The sequence below is a fragment of the Vulpes lagopus genome, chromosome 5 (assembly GCF_018345385.1).
Source record: "Vulpes lagopus strain Blue_001 chromosome 5, ASM1834538v1, whole genome shotgun sequence".
NCBI classification, from domain to species: Eukaryota; Metazoa; Chordata; class Mammalia; order Carnivora; family Canidae; genus Vulpes; species Vulpes lagopus.
In genome coordinates this window covers 74,208,888-74,230,826 of record NC_054828.1, presented here as the reverse complement: position 1 = coordinate 74,230,826, position 21,939 = coordinate 74,208,888, and the positions used below count along the sequence as shown (strand labels likewise).

At 38.4% G+C, this 21,939-nt stretch overlaps 1 protein-coding gene across 1 annotated transcript; it reads right to left on the bottom strand.

Moving 5' to 3' along the window:
* Nucleotides 1-516: 516 nt before the first annotated feature.
* On the bottom strand, nt 517-21,869 carry CTSS (cathepsin S). The gene is made up of 8 exons (XM_041757454.1): nt 21,722-21,869; nt 20,656-20,779; nt 18,433-18,555; nt 17,227-17,376; nt 14,195-14,422; nt 12,319-12,484; nt 10,894-10,996; nt 517-972 (listed from the first exon to the last, which is right to left on the bottom strand). Exons 1-8 carry the CDS (start codon nt 21,745-21,747, stop codon nt 873-875), a joined length of 1,020 nt encoding a protein of 339 aa, XP_041613388.1. The 5' UTR covers nt 21,748-21,869; the 3' UTR covers nt 517-872.
* Nucleotides 21,870-21,939: the final 70 nt, after the last annotated feature.

The window sequence follows — 21,939 nt, the reverse complement described above, 5'->3', positions numbered from 1 at the left end:
TGGACTTTTTTTTTTTTTTTTAAGTAGGCTCTGCACCCAGCGTGAAGCCCAGTGAAGGGCCTCAACTCCCCAACCCTGAGATCAAGACCCGAGCTGAGGTCAAGAGTAGGACACTTAATTGACTGAGCCATCCAGGTGCTCCAGTAATGGACTATTTTAAATAAGATGCAGTTTGGTTATTTTGTTCAGGTTGGCTTAATTATTTGCTCCCAAAAGATTCTGGCCAAATTCCTGTGACTAGGTAAAAATAATTTGAATTAGTATTTTATGATCATTAAAATTATTCTTCTAAAGTTCTTGAAAACAGATTGTGTCTTAAGTATTTGTCTACCTTAAAAAAATTACTGAATCCTTTAATGTGCAACAATATAATCTGAGCCCTTAGGATATTAATAATCTAGTAGTGTCTTCATGAAAGTTGCCAGAGCCCTTCACCAGCATACTACAATTTACATCCTCATGATAGATTAAAATAGTTACCTAAGGATAAGAAAAGAATGTATGTGGGTAATGATACAAAGTTGAAAAGAGATATTTATTGAGTGTTTATATGCCATCATATTACAAAAGGGAAAGGGTATAAGGGAACTTAAAATGACAAAGTATATAAAACAAGATGGTGACAAAACAAACATGACAGATTTCTTAGGTTAACCAATTCTCATACAGTTATATCTATAGCGCATTATTAACTTATGTAGCAAATATTTTCCAATATCTTCAAAGTTAAAAAAATAGGGAACCAAACTATATATTCTGTTAGTAGAGCAAATACAATGGTCACGACACACTTATTTTTACTATTATAGCAGGTAAAATTAAATTAAGAGAAAGTGTTTCAATTTTTTGGACTTGTTATAAAATGAAGAGGTCTAGATTTCTGGGTAAGAGGGATAACTAGCAATCCCACAGTGATTTCCACTGTTTCTTGCCATCCGAATATATCCTTGGTCACCAAAGTTGAGGCCCCAGCTTTAGAAAAAGAAATAACACAAAATTACAAATGAATATAATTAAATCACATTATCAAATTTTTATCTCCTAGATTGTTTTTCTCCTAAAGTGATTATATATGAAAAGCTAAGCTACAAAACAAAATTAGAACAAAATAGTATAACAATTTCCCCAGGGCTTTTAGGCAATTTTCAAAGGATAGTTTGGAAGGCTTTAGTGCTATATTGATAAAGAGACTTAATACCTAAGGAAAACAATATAAATTTCAACCCAAACCTTTAATCCTCCTACTTTGTAAATACACTTCCTGCAGGGAAAGGGTGTTATTGTTCTTTCCAAGGCCCCACCTCTAAATGTTTTTGCATAACAGGACCATAGGCCATTATTTTCTATCAAACTTAGATCCCTCCCTTTTTTTAAGATTTTAATTTATTTATTCATGAGAGACACAGAGAGAGAGAGAGAGAGAGAGAGAGAGAGAGAGAGAGGCAGAGGGAGAAGCAGGCTCCATGCAGGGAGCCAGACGCAGGACTCGATCCCTGGTCTCCAGGCTCACGCCCTGGGCCGAAGGTGGCACTAAACTGCTGAGCCACCAGGGCTGCCCCCCCCCTTTTTAAAGATTTTATTTATTTATTCACAAGAGACACAGAAAATAAACAAATACTTATTTATTCACAAGAGAGCCAGAGACATAGGCAGGGGGAGAAGCAGGCTCCATGCAGGGAGCCCCATATGGGACTAGATCCTGGGACTCCGGGAATACGACCTGAGCCAAAGGCAGATGCTCAATCGCTGAGCCACCCAGGCATCCCTCAAACTTAGATTCCTTTAGAGAATGTCAATTAAGAAATATTTTTGAGGGATCCCTGGGTGGCGCAGCGGTTTGGCGCTTGTCTTTGGCCCAGGGCGCGATCCTGGAGACCCGGGATCGAATCCCACATCAGGCTCCCGGTGCATGGAGCCTGCTTCTCCCTCTGCCTGTGTCTCTGCCTCTCTCTCTCTCTCTCTGTGACTATCATAAATAAATAAAAATTAAAAAAAAAAAATTAAAAAAAAAAAAAAAGAAATATTTTTGACTGGCTGTTAGACTACATGTTGGCAAATTGAATTTAAATATATATATTTTTAAAAGAAATATTTTTGGGGATCCCTGGGTGGCGCAGCGGTTTGGCGCCTGCCTTTGGCCCAGGGCGCGATCCTGGAGACCCGGGATCGAATCCCACATCAGGCTCCCGGCGCATGGAGCCTGCTTCTCCCTCTGCCTGTGTCTCTGCCTCTCTCTCTTTCTCTCTGTATGACTATCATAAATAAATAAAATTAAAAAAAAAAAAAAAAAAATTAAAAGAAATATTTTTGAATGACTACTATGGAAAAGGCATCAGGTAGGAAATTCCAAAGTAAATAATAAAAAGTGCAGCTCTCAAACAGCTTTTTGACCTAGAAGTGGAGCTGAGGTAAGACTTTCTCATAGGTAGGGCAGCCCAGGTAGCTCAGCGGTTTTGCACCACTTTCAGCCCAGGGCCTGATCCTGGAGATCCAGGAGACATGGAGACAAAGTGTGTATCTCATAGATTATCTTAAAAATTAAGTGAGAAAGTGTATTTAAAATATTTGCACACTAAATACTCAGTAAGTAGAGGTGGCTATGTTTGCTGTTATCCAAGTTTGAGTACATTTGATTGGACTCAAGTAGAGTCCATCCCCTTTTTAAAAAAATACAGCCTTGGGCAGACCGGGTAGCTCAGCAGTTTAGCGCCGCATTCGGCCCAGGGCCTGATGCTGGAGACAGGGATCAAGTCCCTCAAGTCCCACGTCGGGCTCCCTGTATGGAACCTGCTTCTCCATCTGCCTGTGTCTCTGCCTCTCTCTCTCTCTGTATTCTCAAGAATAAATAAATAAAATCTTTAAAAAAAAATACAGCATTTTTCTAGGGTAAATAACAGTCCAGTTTGGGACAATTCTAGCTTTTAAAAAAAGTACTATGGCCTGGGAACCCCATTAGTCTTTGACAAAGTAAGATTGTTGGCCACCTACCTTCTCCCTGTATATTATAGATTACTGACTTGTTAGACATTCTTTCTAGAATGTATGCCAGTTTCCTTTGTAATAAACTACACTTCTGAGCTTCTTAGGCTGTGCCAGATACTATTCTAGGCATTATTAAGATTATGGAGGTAAACAAGATAGACAAAGTCTTTTCAAAGCCTACATAGGAAACATACAATGAACAAATAAATAATGTGATAAAATGTAAGTACTATAAAGAAAAATAAAGCAGAATAAGGGGAATCAGGGCTACATTTTAGAAGGAGTTGTCAGGGAATGCTTCTCTGAGGAAATATTTGACCAAAGACAATAAAGTGAAGGTGCAAATGATGCAAAGTTCAGGAAAAGGAGCTGTAATAATCTTGATGTGTGAGAAATAGCAAGTGTACCTTGAGAAAAGGTACTGAAAAAAAAAGGCTAGTGTTCTTGAAGCTGAGTGAAACAGGTGAATGTAGTGGGAGATGTGGCTGGAGAGACAAGCTGAGGCCAGAAATTGCCATGGTTTCATAGGTAATGGATTTATTCTGAATGTGAAGGAAAGCCATTAGAGCATTTGGGGCAGGAGAGTCACAAAATCTGGTGTATGCTTTAGAAAGATCAATCTGGTTACTGTGTAGAGGATTGACTGTAAGCGAACAAGAGGGGAAGTGACTACCAGTTAGGAGATTATTGCAGTAGACCAAGAGAAAGATGGATGGTGACTTGAACCACAGTGGTAACAGTAGAGATACTGAGGAGTGGTAAGATTTGGGAAAATTTAATGATGATAGAAATAACAGTATTTGCTAATGATGTGAGAGGTATCAGATGAAGAAAGAAAGGATGCCTCCAATAATTTTGACCTGCCGTAAATGCTGTTTGGCATTTATTGAGGTAGGAAAAACTGGAGCAGTAGCAGGGAGTCAAGTGCTCTATTTTAGATATGTTAAGTTAAAGAGACCTATAGATACTCAGGTGCAGAGGTCAAACATGGAGTCTGGAGCTCAGGAAAGAGGTTAGGGCTGAAGGTACAAAGTTGAGAGTCATCAGCTGTTTGTTGTTTAAAACCATGACACTAAATGAGATCATCTAAAGAATTAGCATAGAGAAATTGAGGCCCCTGGCATTATAATATTTAAAAGTGAAGAAGAATAAAAGGAACTAAGATACTCAGGAGACTGAGAGGTAAAATAGGACAAAAACCAGGAGTGTATGGTCCCCTGAAAGTCAAATAAAGTGCTTCAGAAAGCAGAGTTAAACATACAGTAAACGTTAAGAGTACAGGAGAGATGAGACCTGAAAACTATTTCATGAAGCAAAACGGAGGTGATTGCTAATTTTAACAAGAGTGATTTCATTGGAGTAGCGGGAATAAATAATCTTATTTGAGTTATAAACCAATATGTATATTCTTTTTTTTTTAAAGATTTTTTTTTTATTTATTCATGAGAGATACAGAGAGAGAAGCAGAGACACAGACAGGGAGAAGTGAGTTCTCCGCAGGCAGCCTGATGCGGGACTGGATCCTTGGGCCAGGAATCATGCCTTGAGCCAAAGGCAGACGCACAACTGCTGAGCCACCCAGGAGTCCCAATATGTACATTCTTAATCTCTTTGTAGAGAAATCTCTAAGAAAAATCATTAGATTATAACTTTTTCCTTTTTAAACTCTTACCCAGCCTTTGATTCCATGGAGAGGAGGCAATACATATGAATTTAATGTAGAGCCCTATGATGTTTAATGTAGAACATTAACTCTAAGAGTCAGGATCTCTTGAAAGATCAGACAGTAGCTTTCAGTGAGGAAAAATGGAATATGTTCTTTTTTCCAACTTGTACTTTAATAACTTAATCCACTTATGGATCAAAAGGAGGCATTTCTGTCCCCCATCCATCATCTCCATCAATTTACTTCATTATCTAGAGGCTCATTTATTTTGCAATATTTATCTTGGAGAGTTCACCAGATATTGCTTAAAAGGTGTTCTGGGTGCTTTCTTAGTTTTTGGGTGTGTGTGTATGTCTGTGTTTAAGGTTACCATGAGCTTATGGTTAATGCCTTTAATTTTTTCCCCCAGGTAAAAATTAATCTATGCCCAAAAGCTATGGGCCTTCATCACTCACTGATCTGTAGATTAGATTAAACTCCCCTCCTTTGGAAAAAAAGCATAATTGACATACAATATCCTATTAGTTTCAAGTGAATATCACAGTGATTTGATATTTTTATACATTACAAATGATCCTCATGATAAGTATAGTTACCACTCATCACCATACAATTACAATTGTTATTGTTAATATTGTTATTACAATATTATTGACTATATTCTCTATACTGTACATTATATCCCCATGACCTATTTATTTTATTTTTTAAAAAAGATTTTATTTACTTATTCATGACAGACAGAGAGAGAGGCAGAGACACAGCAGAGGGAGAAGCAGGTTCCATGCAGGGAGCCCGACGTGGGACTCGATCCAGGGTCTCCAGGATCACGCCCCGGGCTGAAGGTGGTGCTAAACCACTGTGCTACCGGGGCTGCCCTCGATGGACATTTAAAGATTTTATTTATTTATCTGAGAGAGAGAGTGCATTCATACAGGAGAGAGGGGCAGAAGGGGAGGGAAAGGGAGAAGGAAAGAATCTCAAGGAGACTCTGAGCTAAGTGTGGAGACTGATGCGGGGCTTGATCTGAGATCAGGACCTGAGCCAAAACCAAGAGAGGCTTAACCCAGGTGCCCCAAGGGAACTACTATTCTAACCAAGAATTCTTACTGCTGTTACTCACTATGCTATAGTGAATTATATAAAGAAGCTAAATACCTATGTTCAGAAAGATGAGAAAAATTCAGGGACATGTATCAATGTTACATATCTCCCAGAAAGACTAAGTATAAACAAAAGGAAGATATAAAAGATGATAAGAGATCATTAAGAAAGGTCAGATGATCTAAGAGGATTTTGCTTGAGTCAACCTCTTGCAGAGTCTGGAATTCATGTCCATGTCCATATCCAGTCTCTCCTTGTTAGTACTCAATGCCAGTGATCACTGTGGTCTCTTGTAATTTGGTCCCTTTCTATTTCACTTCTCTAACAGTCATCTTATACTACAACCTTTATAAAAGGAAAAAAAAAAAAAAAAGAACATGCAGTTTCCTTAACTCATTTAGTTTTCTCACTGTGGGCTTTTGCACCTTTCCTCTGCCTTGATTGCTCTTTTTCATGTGACAAATTCCTTCTCGTCTTTTAATACTCATTCAAATAACTAGCTAAAAAGGCCTTTCCTGACTTCCCATGTTAGGCCAAGTACTCTTCTGTGCTTCTACACGCTTAATGTTTATCACATTCTATTGCAATGTTCAGTACATGCAACTATCTGTTTTTCTGACTCTATAAGACTATGGGTAACTCAAAGGATGATAAAAAGGCTGTATTTTTCATTGCCAAATCTGCTTGGCACTCTGTCACTTGGTAAATACTCAGTATATGTTTGTTGAATCAAGGTATGAATAAAGATGCAAAAATGAATAAGAGACTATTCTACCTTTAAGAAGTTTATATTCTAGTGATGGAGCATATTTTACAGAAATAGCTAGAATTTATAAGGCATTTCTAAAGCTTAGAATTTAGAGAAACAATTCTGAGTAAATTAATGGAATATGGAGGAGATAGCATGTGAGGTAGGTTTTAAGAATGAATAGAATTTTTAGTGAGGTTTTTTCATTCTAAAAGTAATGATACTTGTTAAAGATTTTTGAAAATACATAAAGGTAGAAAAAGATAATCATTATTAACATCTGGCATAACACCTTCCGGTCCTTTAGTATAACATAAATCAGAGAAATTGGGCATACTATTTTAAATTTAATATTTGTATTACATTTAAATTTAATATTTATATTACATATAAATTTTATGTTTATATATATTCTCCATTTAAACATATATTCCAAGTATTTTATTAGGTTACTAATAATAGTCTGAGTAAATATAATTCCTAATACATGGGCTTGATTGTGTAATAGTTTAATATTGTCCCTACGTTAGACATTCTTGGTTGCTTACTGGTTTTCACTATCAAAGAAGAATGAATGAATGCTACAATTTACATAAGTTGGCTATGAAGTTTCCCCATGTTTAGGATTATTTTCCTCATATAGATTCCAAGAAATGAGAAAAAATTGGACAAAGAATGTGAATAGTTAAAACGTTCTTGATTCATATTGCTTTCAAGAAGGATTGTAACAATTTATTCTTCCACTAGAATGCATGACAGTGCCCACTTCACCATTAACAATTGGGATTTTGGTAGGCAGCAATGGGCTTTAAGGGCATTTCAGGAAGCTGAAACAGCACAAGTAAAGAAGTAGTATTAGCTAAATGCCTATAAACTTAGGGAATGATGAGTAAGTAGTTCACTGTGGCCAGAGTGTAAATATGGAGGCATGAGAACATAGGGAAAGAAAAGTCTAGAGAGCTATGCTGGAAACTAGATGATGGAGAATCTTGAATGCCTGGCTGGGCATTTGTACTTCATTATGATGATAATGGTAAACTATTTAAAATTTTTGAAAATGGGTTTATATGATCTATATTTTAAAAATTTACTTCCATAGCTGGGTGACAGTAAAATCTGAATTGGAACAGGAATAGAAAGAAGTATAAAATAAGGTTCAAAGGCCAAATGAATAAGGCTTGTGGATTGAGGGAGAAAAAAAAAGAGTCTAAGATGATACCAAGGCTTTGATAACATGAAGATGGTGATGAATTACTCAAAACAGGGAGTGATTTTTCCCTTGGGATTATTCTAAAATACTTTTGAGGGGTGGAGGATGGAATGGGAGTTTACATGGAAGGAGAGAGGGAATTTGAATTAGACTTGTTGAGAGAGAGAGAGAGTGTGTGTGTGTGTGCGTGTGTGTGTGTGTGTGTATGTGTGTGTTGTGAGTCATAGGGTAGGCAGGTGGGAATTTTGGATTTTTTTTTTTAAGATTTATTTATTTGAGAGAGAGAGATAGCATGCACACATAGTGGGGAGGGGCAAAGGGAGAGAATCTTCAAGCAGACTCCCACTGGGCATGGAGTTGTCGGGTGCAGGGCTTGATCTTATGACCCATGAGACCGCAACCTGAGCTGAAACCAAGAGTCAGTTGTTTAACTGACTGAGCCAACCCAGATGCTCTGGAAATTTGGATTTTTCGCTAAAGCTGTCAAGTTGGAAGTTGGACATGGAAGGTTGTTGCTTAGTAGAGAGGTTATTTTTAGAGATTGTGAATTTGGTATCATTCACATAGTGGCAGTAGTTGAAACTCAAGTTGCAGATGAGTTTGTTTTAGTACAGCTGGAGCTGGAGCATAAGGGACAGGTGGAAGAAAATAAGAAATGAGGCTAAAACTAATATAGCAAAATGAGTCAGGATAGTGTTATGTCATAGATGCCAAAGAAATAAATACAGCAGAGAGTTTATAAAGAAGAGAAATTTTTCACATTTCTGTGCTATTACATATCCTTTTTGGGTGATTGGGCAATTTATTTTCCTCCTAACACGTGAGCAATTCCACTCATCTGAAAACTTAATGCAAGTAACTAGTGCCTTCTCTGTGAAACTTTTAGGCAGTTAGGCATCTCCTCATCCACGGCCCCATAGCCATTGAGAGACATCTATCATTATACCATGATGGGTTGTATTTTATTGTTAAAATATATCTAATTCCCCACTGGACTGTCATGTGAGCTTCTTTGGAACAGGATGATTTCTCATTAATTTTTGTATCTCCAGGGCTTGGATAATGCCATCACATTGTAGATGCCTAGTAAATTCTCATCAACTGAATAAGTGCTGAAAATAGGTTTTGAATTTAAACATTAAAAGATATAAATGGTCTTCAAGAAGAACGGTTTCAATAGAGATGGGAAGTCAACAAGAAAACATATACAGGGAGCCCTGGTGGCTCAGCGGTTTAGTGCCGCCTTCAGCCCAGGGCCTGATCCTGGAGACCCAGGATTGAGTCCCACGTCAGGCTCCATGCATGGAGCCTGCTTCTCCCTCTGCCTGTGTCTCTGCCTCTCTCTCCTCTGTGTCTCTCATGAATAAATAAATAAATAAAATCTTTAAAAAAAAGAAAACATAAACAAACAATATACTGTAGGAACCAGACAAGAGAAAAGATGTAAGTGAAAAAATAATGCTTCATATAAAAATGTTATCACTTATCCAGGCCCAAGCTTATCAGTGCTGTGAATAGATTACAAGTGAACCAGGATGTTGTATCCCTCAACTACTTCCCAATAGGCCATACAAATACTACCATCTTTTTTGTGTGCCATGTATTGTGCTAAGGATTCAAGGACAATACAAATCTTTACCCAAAAGGGGCATACAGAATATTAGAGGGATAGATAGGTAAATATACATTTTAAATATAATGTATAAAATACTCCAGTATGCATAAGACATTTGGGGAGCATAGGAAAAAGTCATTTTACTAGCCCAAGGATTTAAAGGGAAATTTCTGGTATGGAGAATGCCTTAGCTGGTTTTAGAGGAAAAGGAGGAATAAACCAAGTGAGGAAAAAGAATACTCCAGGCAAAGAGAACAGTATAACCAAGATATGAAGATATTAAAGGTAAAATGATATATATGGGAACTCTGTGTAGAGTTCAATTTAACTGGAAAGAAAAGTGTGAAATAAGTGTCAACAATTGAGCCTGGCAAGGCAGGCAGGGACCACAACATAGATGACTTGTCTTCTCTACTAGGGAACATTAATTTTATATCAAATGGTACTCTGTAGAACAGGTATAAGCCCAGTTTGTCATATTTGAAACAAACCAGTTTGGAAGCAGCACAAAAGATGGGTTTGAGAGTAAAGGAGACCAGTTTGAAGGCTATAGGAATAGTTTGGGCAAGAGACATCTGTACCAAAGCAATAATGGAAGAAATGGAGAGGGGACAGAAGCAAGGACAGATACATGGAAAACTAGTTTGACTTGTTGCTTGATTAGATCTGGAGGGGCCTACAACAAATCCATAGTATCTAATTGAGTGACTTTGTTGTGTGTTATTGCCATTTAGTGATATAGGAAGTTCTGGGGAGGACAATAGGGTAGAGAGGGTTCTGAATTCTTTGGACATATTGAATTTGGAGAAACTAAGATGCATAGAAATGGGTATGTCCAGATAAATAAGTCCAAATTTCAGAGCAGAGGATAGAGCTAGAGCTGAGATTTGAAAGCTATCAGCATATAGGTTATAGCTAAAATCCTAAGAATGGAGTGATAGTACCCAGAAAAATGTAGGCTAAGAAGAATAATGAGCAGGGTGCCTGGGTAGCTCAGTTGGTTAAGTTTCTGCTTTCAGCTCATGTCATGATCCCAGGGTCCTGGGGTATAGCCCTGCATTGGGCTCCCTGCTCAGCAGGGAGTGTGCTTTTCCCTCTCCCTCTGCCTCCCCACTCCCGCTCCCCATTCCCCATTTGTGCTCTCTGCTCTCTCTGAAATAAATAAATAAAATCTTAAGTAGAAGAAGAAGAAGGAAGAGGAGGAAGAAGAGGAGGGGAAAGGGGGGAGGGGAGGAGGAGGAGTGTACTGGGGAAAGGATGGAGCCCTGGAGGAAAGACCAATATTTAGGGGCTGAGCAAAGGAATAGATATTTATAAAGGAGACTGAGAAAGAATTATCAAGTATTCCAGAAGATAAATCATGAAAACAAACTGCTGAAGCCAGAATAGGAAGTGAAGAAATAGGGGCACTGAGTAATTAATTTAGAATGTCACTTTATAAGAAGCTATAAATGTTTATCATTGTCATTATCATGATCCTCATCATCATAATCTTAGGAATGCATTTTTTGAAGCTCCTTTGAATTCCTTATTTTAATTAAATATACATTAAAGTGCAAATATATTACCTGTTTTTCACAAGCCAGTAGTCTCTCCCATTAAGGTTACCATAGCCAACCACTAATACTCCATGATTCACATTCTGAGTACAGGATGGTTCATAGTAGACACCTGAGAATAAAATACAGGTGAAGAAAAAGAGTGAATGGTACGTGGCAATGAAGGACATTTGAAAATGCCATTGCTTTTAGTAGACTATTTTATATACATGGTAAGTTAAATTATAATTTTAGAAACATATACTCTCATTAAACTAGAGTTTATAATTCTTTGCCATCAATGCTGTATTTGTCAGTTTTCTTGCCAAGGTTGGTATCAGTTCAATCACAGCTCCCTTGGAAATCTTTGATAAACAGCTACTTTTATCTAATTTTTTAAGGATCTTATTTATTTATTTATTTACTTACTTACTTACTTATTTGAAGAGCTCTCAAGTGACCATGAGCAGTGCGAGGGGCAGAGGGAGAGAGAGAATCTCAAGCAGACTCTGTGCTGAGCACGTACAGCCTGACACGGGGCTAAGTCTCACTACTCTCAGATCATGACCTGAGCTGAAATCAAGAGTTGGACATTTAACCAATTGAGACATTCAGCACCCCCTTTTTCTAATTATTTTTAACTTAGATCTCTATATAACAGAGTCAATATAATTGACTCTTCAATTACTGTATTTCTTTGTATATATTCCTAAATTGTTTATTCTCTATATTTTTATGCTTTCCTAGATGAAATGATCTTTAGGGTGAGATTTTTTTAAAAATCAGTATAGCCATTTATTTATTTATTTAAAGATTTTATTTATTCATTCATGAGAAACAGATAGAGAGAGAGAGAGAGAGAGAGAGGCAGAGTCACAAGCAGAGGGAGAAGCAGGCTCCATGCAGGGAGCCTGATGCAGGACTTGATCCTGGGACTCCAGGATCAAGCCCTGGGCCCGAAGGCAGGCGCTAAACCGCTGAGCCACCCAGGGATCCCCCATTTACTTTGTTTAACACAATGCTCTAACACTGGTGGGTGTTCTCCTTGTATACTGCAATACTATACCTACGGTGCACAGTGGCTACAGGAGTTAGGAGCCCAGGCTCTGGAGTCAAAGTAGCATGGTTTCTAATCCTAGCTAGCTGATCACTTCCAGACTATATGACTTTAGGCAAATTAACTGTCTAAGATTTGTTCATCTGTAAATAAGAGTTATTGTGAGGATTAAATAAGATAATGCAGAGAAAGAATTTATCATAGTACTTGGCATGTAGTAGTAGTAAGTTTTGATGAGTATTCCTTTACTAATTAGAACTGGGTATAAAACATATACGCGAAATGGAGGATTTTGTTTAACCTGAACACTCAGAGTTGAGGTGATGGGGAATGATAATATTCTTTCTTGTGATGCAGGGGCAGCATATAACAAAAGGATAATATATCAGAGTTTTTACCACTTCTGTACAGGAAGAAAGAATAGTGGCTCGCATCTATAGCCACAGACACAGGTCCTTTATTGGCCACAGCTTCTTTTAAGGCATCTTCACTGCCAAAGGGAAGTTCAGTATACTTTGAACATGTGGCAGCTCGATTTTTTGAGTCATATCTGCACTTTCCATTCTGCAAAAAAAGGTATAAATCAGATAAAGAAGTATACTTCAACTTCCTTTATAAATCACCAACATCCTAAGTCTGGATTTCAAATATGTTTTCTTTCCTAATTTAGTTTTTCAAATGTCTAAGTTTCCTTCCTCCTTTTAAAGAAAGAAAAATAAAATCTTCCAAAACAGTTCAATGTTTCACCAGTAACAGAGGAAATACGTAACTATTATATTGTTTTAAATTGTGAACATCTTCATGCATGCATCATAACATCCCTTAGACTCTCAAGTGGATTATGGGAGTATACTATGTAAAGATCATGAACTCTATACTAGAACTTTAAAATCTTTTTTTAAAGATTTTATTTATTTATTCATGAAAAGCAGGCTCCCTGTGGGGAGCCTGATGTGGGATGAGATCCCAGGACCCCGGGATCACACCCTGAGCCAAAGGCAGACATTCAACCACTAAGCCACCCAGGTGCTCTTAGAACTTTAAAATATTTTTGATAATATAATGCCTGCAAGATGATCTGCAGTTTTTTTTAAAGATTTTTTAAAAATATATTTATTCATGTAGACATAGAGAGAGAGAGAGGAGAGAGGCAGAGATAGAAGCAGACTCCATGCAGGGAGCCCGACGTGGGACTGGATCCCAGGACTCCAGGATCGCACCCTGGGCCAAAGGCAGGTGCTAAACCGCTGAGCCAGCCAGGGATCCCCAAGATTTTATTTTTATTTATTTACTCATGAGAAACACAGAGGCAGAGACACAGAAGCAGGCTCCATGCAGGGAGCCCATCGTGGGACTCGATCCCGGGACTCCAGGTTCACGCCCTGGGCCAAAGGCAGGCGCTAAACCGCTGAGCCACCCAGGGATCCCCTGATGATCTGCCGTTTAAATGAAGGTTTATAAAGACCATGTAATCTGAAAAACATTTAGAGAGTATATTTTAATAGGAAAAGAGAGGTTATAGGGGTAGCCTGGATGGCTCAGCGATTTAGCGCCTTCGGCCCAGGGTGTGATCCTGGGGACCCGGGATCGAGTTCTGCGTCGGGCTCCCTGCATGGAGCCTGCTTCTCCCTCTGCCTCTCTCTGTCTCTTTCTGTGTCTCTCATGAATAAATAAGTAAAATCTTAAAAAAAAAAAAAAAAAAGGAAAAGAGGTTATAAATTCACTTTTGAAAAAAAAAATAAATTCACTTTTGTTGTGCATCCTTTTAAATGCTTAATAAGAAAAAGAACTTGAAAGAAATAAACCAAAACAATGGTGGTTAATGTAGGTTTTGGAGTGGTATTTTTTAACTTTTCTAAATTTTCTGTAATATGGATATATTAATTTAATAAAATATGTCATGAGCTTGTGAAGAGGAAGAAGACAGCATTATGTAGTTAGTGTTTTGGTAGAAGATTGATGTTGTCAATGATCTGAGAATAAGGTTGAGCATGGGAGGCCGTAGGAAAAACAAGTTGAAATGCCAGGTAGACAGAGAATTCTGAGGTTTATTGAAAATCCATTTCTTTAAGCATGAATTCTACTTGCTTAAAACCATTCTGTCTCTGATAAATTAAGACTATTGAATAAGGAAGAAAACTCTCAAAAATATAAGAATTCCTGATCAGGATTTTCATATACTGCTTCTCAAGCAATTGGCTTGGTTGTGAGTTTATTTCAGTTAGTAAGGGATAGCATAAAGTCATAGAATAGCACAAAAAGTTTGTGACATACCATGGCTTTGTAGGGATAGGAAGCTTCTGAATCAATGCCGTTGTTATCAATAATATACTGGAAAGCAGTTGTCATGAAACCGCCATTGCAGCCTTTATTCCCATATTTTTCAGTTGAGCAATCTACCAGGTTCTGTGCACTCAGAGACACCAGCTTTCCTGTTTTTAGCTTCAGTTGTGCTTCCAGGGCCCCCACAGCGCTGAAAGCCCAACAAGCACCACAAGAACCCTAAAATAGAGACAAAGTCACAAAGGCAATCGTAAAAAGTCAGTAAGGAAGACTTCTATAACACAAACTGGGCACCTCCCAACACATGTCAGCTCCTCCCCCATTACAATTTCTTCATTTCTTAGACATGGACATGAAGACTAAATACTTGATTGTTCTCTTCTCAGAACAAGGTCCAATATTGATAGAGATTTGCAAATGGCTGAGCTCAAAGCATAATTGCCATGGTCAAATATATTAAGAAACAGTACTTACTGAGCATGTGCTAGATCCCAGCTATCTTTACCTATAAATGAGGTAGACAGTCATCTACAGTACAGTGATTTTGAGAGGAGCTAGGATGATTCTCTTGACCTAAAATACCCTTTCTCTTGTCAAATAAGGCCCGAAAATATAAGGTTAAATCTTTTCAAACATTTTTAGCTTCATAATTTTTTGATCAAAGATCTTTTACAGGGAAGCATAAACAAACAGAAAAACACAAAGCTGCTTTAGTTAAAAAAGGTCCAGAGCCCTATCATAATTGTTCTAATTCGGATATTCCTTCATTCCACCTTGTTCTCTACCCAAAGGAAGCAAATTTAATTTGATTTTTTAAAAGATTTTATTTATTTATTTATTCATGAGAGACACAGAGAGGGGTAAAAACATAGGCAGAGGGAGAAGCAGATTCCCTGCTGAGCAGGGAGCCTGATGCGGGACTCCATCCCAGGATCACGACCTGAGTCGAAGGCAGACGCCCAACCACTGAGCCACCCACGTGCCGCTGATTTTACTTTCGGTTTAAGCAAAATCACCCATTAAAATGCAAGCATGCAGAGAAAGGAGCTTGTTAAATTATTTATTTATTTGTTTGTTTATTTATTTATTATTTATTTATTCATGAGAGACATAGAGAGAGACACAGGCAGAGGGAGAAGCAGGCTCCATGCAGGGAGCCCAATGTGGGACTCGATCCAAGGTCCCCAGGATCATGTGCTGGGCTGAAGGCGGTGCTAAACCGCCGAGCCACCCAGGCTGCCCCTTGTTAAATTATTTATAGCTAACACCTAAACATGCATTGGATCTTCCCAAACTTTATTTTTTCCCCCCAAACTTCCATTTTATTGTACTTTATTTTTTAAAGTAGGCTCTATGCCCAACATGGGGCTTGAATGCATGATTCTGATGTTGAGAGTTGCATGCTCCTACTGACTAAGCCAGCCAGGTGCCCCCAAGCTTTTATTTTGTTTTATTTTATTTTATTTTATTTTATTATTTTATTTTATTTATTCATGAGAGACAGAGAGAGAGGCAGAAACACAGGCAGAGGGAGAAGCAGGCTCCATGCAGGGAACTTGACATGGGACTCGATCCCTGGTCTCCAGGATCATGCCCTAGGCTGAAGGCAGCGCTAAACCGCTGAGCCACCTGGGCTGCTCCCAAGTTTTTATTTTAGAGAAGCTCTAATAAGAAACCCAAAACTAATTACAAGAAAAATATCTAGGTAGAAAAGAATAAGATACTGGCAGTCCATTTACTTCTTAAATTTTACTTTCTCGGAGAGAAAATGAGTGAAAATATCAGTGAGGGTGACAAAACATGAGAGACACCTAACTCTGGGAAATGAACAAGGGGTAGTGGAAGGGGAAGTGGGCGGGGGGTTGGGGTGACTGGGTGATGGGTATTGAGGGGGGCACTTGGCCGGATGAGCACTGGGTATTATGCTATATGTTGGCAAATTGAACTCTAATAAAAAAAATTTTTTTTAATTTTTACTTTCTTCATTGGTCACCAGCCAGGGGATACTGCTTAGAACACTTAGTTCCTCTCCCTTATCCTGACCTCTGAGGTGATGCACGTGTTTTGCCCTTAGTTATCTCTAACTAATTGAGGATTTTTGCTGCTTTTTTTTTTTTTTAAGTAGGCTCTGTACCCAGTGTAGAGCCCAACCTGGATCTTGAACTCATGACTCTGAGATCAAGAGCTGAGCTGAGCTCAAGAGTCAGATGCTTAACCAACTAAGCCACCCAAGCACCCCTTAAAGCAAACTAACGGATATACAAAAACAGGAACAAATTTTTAAAAACTGTACTGTATTTCTTATTGTAACAATGCAAGCGTAGTCATGAGTTTACTTGACTGGTACAATTTATAGGCTACTCTCAGCTCTAGGTTCCTCCTCTCTTTCAACACTGAAATGGAGGAAGAAACCTCCTGATCGATACTCTCTCACACACAATACTGTTTCTCAAACAATTGGCTTGGTGGAAGGTCCAGTGCAGTTGATGGATAGTATGAGCACTAAAAGTCTGCCTTAAAGAACTCTATTTGCTCAATTCATAGTTTTATCTAATGTGGCTGTAACCATTGGTGTTCTATCAATTTAGATTTATATAAGTTTGGTAACTTACCCTAAAGGATTGTGAGTAATCTTTAGGCAATGTTTTCTAGAATTAATAAAAAACAAAAGAAATAGTAGCCTGAGAGTTTCAAATATTCCCCTAAAAAACATGTTAAGGGGGATCCCTGGGTGGCGCAGCGGTTTGGCGCCTGCCTTTGGCCCAGGGCGCGATCCTGGAGACCCGGGATCGAGTCCCACATCGGGCTCCCGGTGCATGGAGCCTGCTTCTCCCTCTGCCTGTGTCTCTGCCTCTCTTTCTCTCTGTATGTCTCTCATGAATAAATAAATAAAATTTAAAAAAAAAGAAAAAAGAAAGAAAGAACATAAGGGAGATTCCACTGCCAAATTATGTAGCTAGACTAAGTGTTGACAGAAAAGAAACTCTTCCTGGGGTACATAAGCCTGGGATGACAATACTCACCTGGTATTTCACTTCAGTAACACACCCCTTCTCTCTCCAGTCCACAGAATCAGGCAATTTCTGATTAGAGTTTGACCTATAAGTGACATTTCTCTGCCATTGGCTGGGAACTCTCAGGGAACCCATCAAAGATATCACTTCTTCACCAGTCTACAAGGCAAATATATTCACTTATGACCTTCTTTTCAATATTCTTTTTCTTTTTTTTAAGATTTTATTTATTTATTTGAGAGAGAGAGAAAGAGAGAGACAGAGCATGGGCAGGAGAGAGGGGCACAGGGAGAGGGAGAAACAGACTTCCCGCTGAGCAGGGAGCCCAACGCCATCCCAGGACCCTGGGATCATGACCTGAGCCGGAGGCAGACACTTAACCAACTGAGCCACCCAGACACCCCTCTTTTCAGTATTCTAATAACTGTAACTTTTAATATATTTAACAACTGAGAAAATTAGTGGTAGTTGTGACCAACATGGGTACTGCTGTCTGATAGGGGAATTATCTGGATTTCTTTCACACTTTGTCTTAGCACCCAGTCAGGCATTGGGAAGAAGAAAATAGTAAAAACTAGAAGTTACAGGAAGGCAGATTTTTGGTTTAAAGCAAGGCCGAATTTTATAAAAGGGCTGTTTAAAAAGTGGACTGAACTGGTTTTCCTTTTGAGAAAGAATTACAAAAGAGATGCCTGCATTTAAATAGAAATTTAATCTACCTGGGGTGTTCTCTTCCAAGAGGTACTATGATTCTTAATTTTGGTCTCAACAGTAAAGTTTTGTAGGGTAGAAAAAAATCTAAAAACTAATGGAGAGTATTTGTGATGTTAAAAACCCACACTCCCTCATTAAGAAAGCAGGTGGAACCATACTGAATTATCACTTTAGGGGTACCTAAGTATGGTAACTTACTCTAAAAGATTGTGAGTAATATTTAGGCAATGCATTCTAGAATTAATAAAAAACAAAAAGCAATAGTAGCCTGTGAGTTTCAAATATTCCTCTAAAAAATTTATTAAGGAAGGTGGTCACAGTACGACTAAACAAGGAATCTTCAAATTCTTCTGTCCTTAAATTCTACTGTTTTCTAACTTCGTACACACACACACACACACACACACATATTACTTTGCTGTTTACCTTCAGATTGCCTTTGGGGAAATGGAAATCATTCTTACCCATAGATGAAAGTAGGATTATTTGTAATTTACTTACCATGTCTCCCAGATGGTTCATGCCTAGATCATATGAATGCATTCCCATTGAGTGTTCCAGATTGTGAAGCATCACAAATTTTAGATTTTTTTCCCAGATGAGACGCCGTGCTACTTCCTCATTCTAAAATGTAAGGAAGAAGAACATAGTCACAGGCATATATGTTAAAGATATTGGAGGTTCAGTTCCAGACTACTGTGGTAAAGCAAATATCAGAATAAAGTGAATCAAATGAAGATTTTGGTTTCCCTGTGCATAGAAAAGTCATGTTTATACTATACTGTAGTTTATTAAGTGTGCAGTAGCATTATATTATATGAACTTTGAGATAAATTATAAAGGTAGGATACTAATCAAAAGTAATTTTCAGGGATCCCTGGGTGGCGCAGCGGTTTGGCGCCTGCCTTTGGCCCAGGGCGCGATCCTGGAGACCCGGGATCGAATCCCACGTCGGGCTCCTGGTGCATGGAGCCTGCTTCTCCCTCTGCCTGTGTCTCTGCCTCTCTCTCTATCTCTCTGTGACTATCATAAATAAATAAAAATTAAAAAAAAAAAAGTAATTTTCATTCATTCCAAGGGACTGGAGTCATTAAAAAGAGAGATAGTATTCATTTAACCAGATAATGGTGCTAACTGAACATCTAACTCTAGTTAACTTCGAAATTAGAGGCCTGTTTCTAAAGGGGACTGGATGAGGGTAAAATTCATCACTACTAAGAAAATGGGAAGCCTGGGTGGCTCAGGGGTTGAGCATCTGCCTTCAGAGGGTAAAATTCATCACTACTAAGAAAATGGGAAGCCTGGGTGGCTCAGGGGTTGAGCATCTGCCTTCAGCTCAGGGCGTGATCCCAGGATCCAGGATGGAATCCCTCATCGGGCTCCTGTGGGGAGCCTGCTTCTTCCTCTGCCAGTGTCTCTGCCTCTCTCTCTGTGTCTCTCAAGAATAAATAAATAAAATTTTTAAAATAAATAAATAAATAAAATCTTTATTTTTTAAAAAGTACATTCCTTTAAAAGATTTTTTTAAAAGATCCCAGATCCCAGATCCTGGGATCACGCTCTGAGCTGAAGGCAGATGTTCAACCACGGAGCTACCCAGGCGTCCCTAGAGGTTTTATTTTTAAGCAATCTCTATACCCAATGTGAGGCTCAACCCTACAATCCCAAGATTTAGAATTACATGCTCCACTGATTGAATCAGCCAGCTGGGCCTCAGAAGTATATTTTTTTAAGTAGGCACTATGCTCAACATGGGGCTTGAATTCAATGACCCTGACATTAATAGTTGTGATTAAGAGTCTACTGACTGAGCCTGCCAGGCATCCCCAAGCTTAGAAATATGATATAGTTATAGGACTTAGTTATTTGAAGCACGAGGGTTAAGATCTTAAAAACCAGCAAGTATGCATTGAGAGGCACCTAGGTGGCTCAGTGGTTGAGTGTCTGCCTTCTGCTCAGGGTCCTGGGATTGAGTTCTGCATCAGGCTCCCCACAAGGGAGCCTGCTTCTTCCTCTGCCTATGTCTCTGCCTCTCTCCCTCTGCCTATGTCTGTTCTCTCTCTCACAGAGAGAGAGAAATTTACTCTCATGAATAAATAAATAAAATCTTTAAAAAAACGACAACCAATGAGTATGCATTGAAGTAAAAGCAAAAGTACAAAGTGGGAATTGAAAGTAAAAAACATCTGGTAATGCTTCTATGTGCCCAGGACTGAAATAAGGTCTTTTTGTCCTTGAATATGTACTCTATCCCCCTTGGCCTGGAATGTTCATTCGAGTTATGATTTTGTTTGCTCCCTGACTTCTATGAATTCTCGGCTCACACATCCAGAATTCAACCTTCAATGAGGGTGCTTCCTTAAGCATTCCATCATATATAGCGAATAATCTCTCTGAACCTCTTACAGCCGTTTCCCAGAGGCCGCCAGCTCTAGGTCTCATTAGACCCCCAATGTCTTGCTTTATTTTTCTCTACTGCTCTTATCACCACCTAACATACTATATATCTGCTTATTTATTTACTTAGTTTCTGTCTTGCCTGCTGAGATATGAGCTCCCAAAAACAGGAACTTTGTTTTTTTCTTGCTATATTCTCTGGTACCAAGAATAGAATCTGGCAAGAAATGAGTGTGTAAGCATTTATGGAAAACATTGCTCATAAGAATCTAAGTTTCAGGAGGAGAAAGCATAGAATACTTGAGTAAAAGCAAATTGCTCACTAACCTCTTCCTTGTATTGTTTGCCGTAGGTTTTCTTCCAGAGATTCCAGTGATGATCCAGAGTGGGATCTTTATGTACTTGTGCCACTGCATAGGAGCACAAGGGAAGCAGCCCAACCAGCCATTTCCTTGTGTTAAAGGAAAGGTAACATAAGAGGAATAGTTGTTAGCTGCACATATTATGCCCATATTTTTTCATTAAAATAAATAGCAACATAAAGTCTGTCAGAAGGACAATAGAAATCAGAATTATAGAGGAAACTTTCTGTGATTTATTGTCACAGGGAGTAATGGTAGATTTATGACTCTAATACCACTTCCAATACTTTGTAGCGCTTTAAAAAGTAATTTTCAGAAATTTCTTAATATCTAGTATACCAAAGTTTCATCCAAGGTAGGGGGAATTGGGGAGGGGGGGGAGGCTGGGATTTTACAGGATTCGCCAACAAATCTAATCAAGGGAAATTGCCACACACACACCCCTATCCGTAAGAGGAAGGCAAACTGAAAAATCAGTTTATCTAAATAAGTTTTGAATACAGGGGCTCTTCTTAACTGGTCTATTTATATATCCACAACATTTAGAGGTAGTTGAAAGACAACTCCTATGTATCGTTTTCAAATCCTAGAATCATTTAATTTTTAAGTCATTTTTCCAATAACGAAAATACCCACTTCAAAGGAAGCACTTAAGTAAATTTTTGAAAACACCACTTCTATATTTAATACAAAAAGACTTTAACAGTAATTCAGTGACTACCTTCCTCAAACTGGATTCTATTTTCTGTTTTATTTTAAATTCAAGAGAGCTGGAATTTTAGCCATGTCATTCTTCAAATTATATTCCAAAGAAAGTTATGTTTCAGGCACAGGTTTAGATGTGTAAGCAGACATTAACTTTTCAAAAATAGATTCTTTTTAGTCAAAAAAAGAAGAGGCAAATTGAATGGCACAATATTTTAGTTTACTTCCTGAAACCAAAGATTTAAAGCCTGGCAAGCACAGCAAGCTAAAGACACAAACAGAGGGTTTAAAGATCAAACAGTAGAAAAAGAACAAACAGTACATACATGAAAGAACCTGCAGGTGCTCCCATACTAATAATGCCTGGTGGTGAATCCTCTCCAAAGATTTTAAGGCAGCAAAGAGACTTCAGTTAAATTGACTTTAAAAAGAAATCAGGCTTGTCACATGAGACATCCACAATGAGGAAGTGAACTTTCATTTCAGTTTCATTTAAAATTTAACTACATCAGCTATCTCTGGCCCTCACCCCTATGGTTTTGGA

Bases quoted from the DNA above. Each gene is read 5' to 3' on its own strand.
- CTSS (XM_041757454.1), bottom strand. From the start codon at position 21,747: ATGGGAGCACCTGCAGGTTCTTTCAT. The intron at 20,780-21,721 runs GTATGTACTGTT...CTTTAACACAAG, and splicing joins GCACCTGCAGGTTCTTTCAT to GAAATGGCTGGTTGGGCTGC. The intron at 17,377-18,432 runs GTAAGTAAATTA...TTTGCCTTGTAG, and splicing joins TGAACCATCTGGGAGACATG to ACTGGTGAAGAAGTGATATC.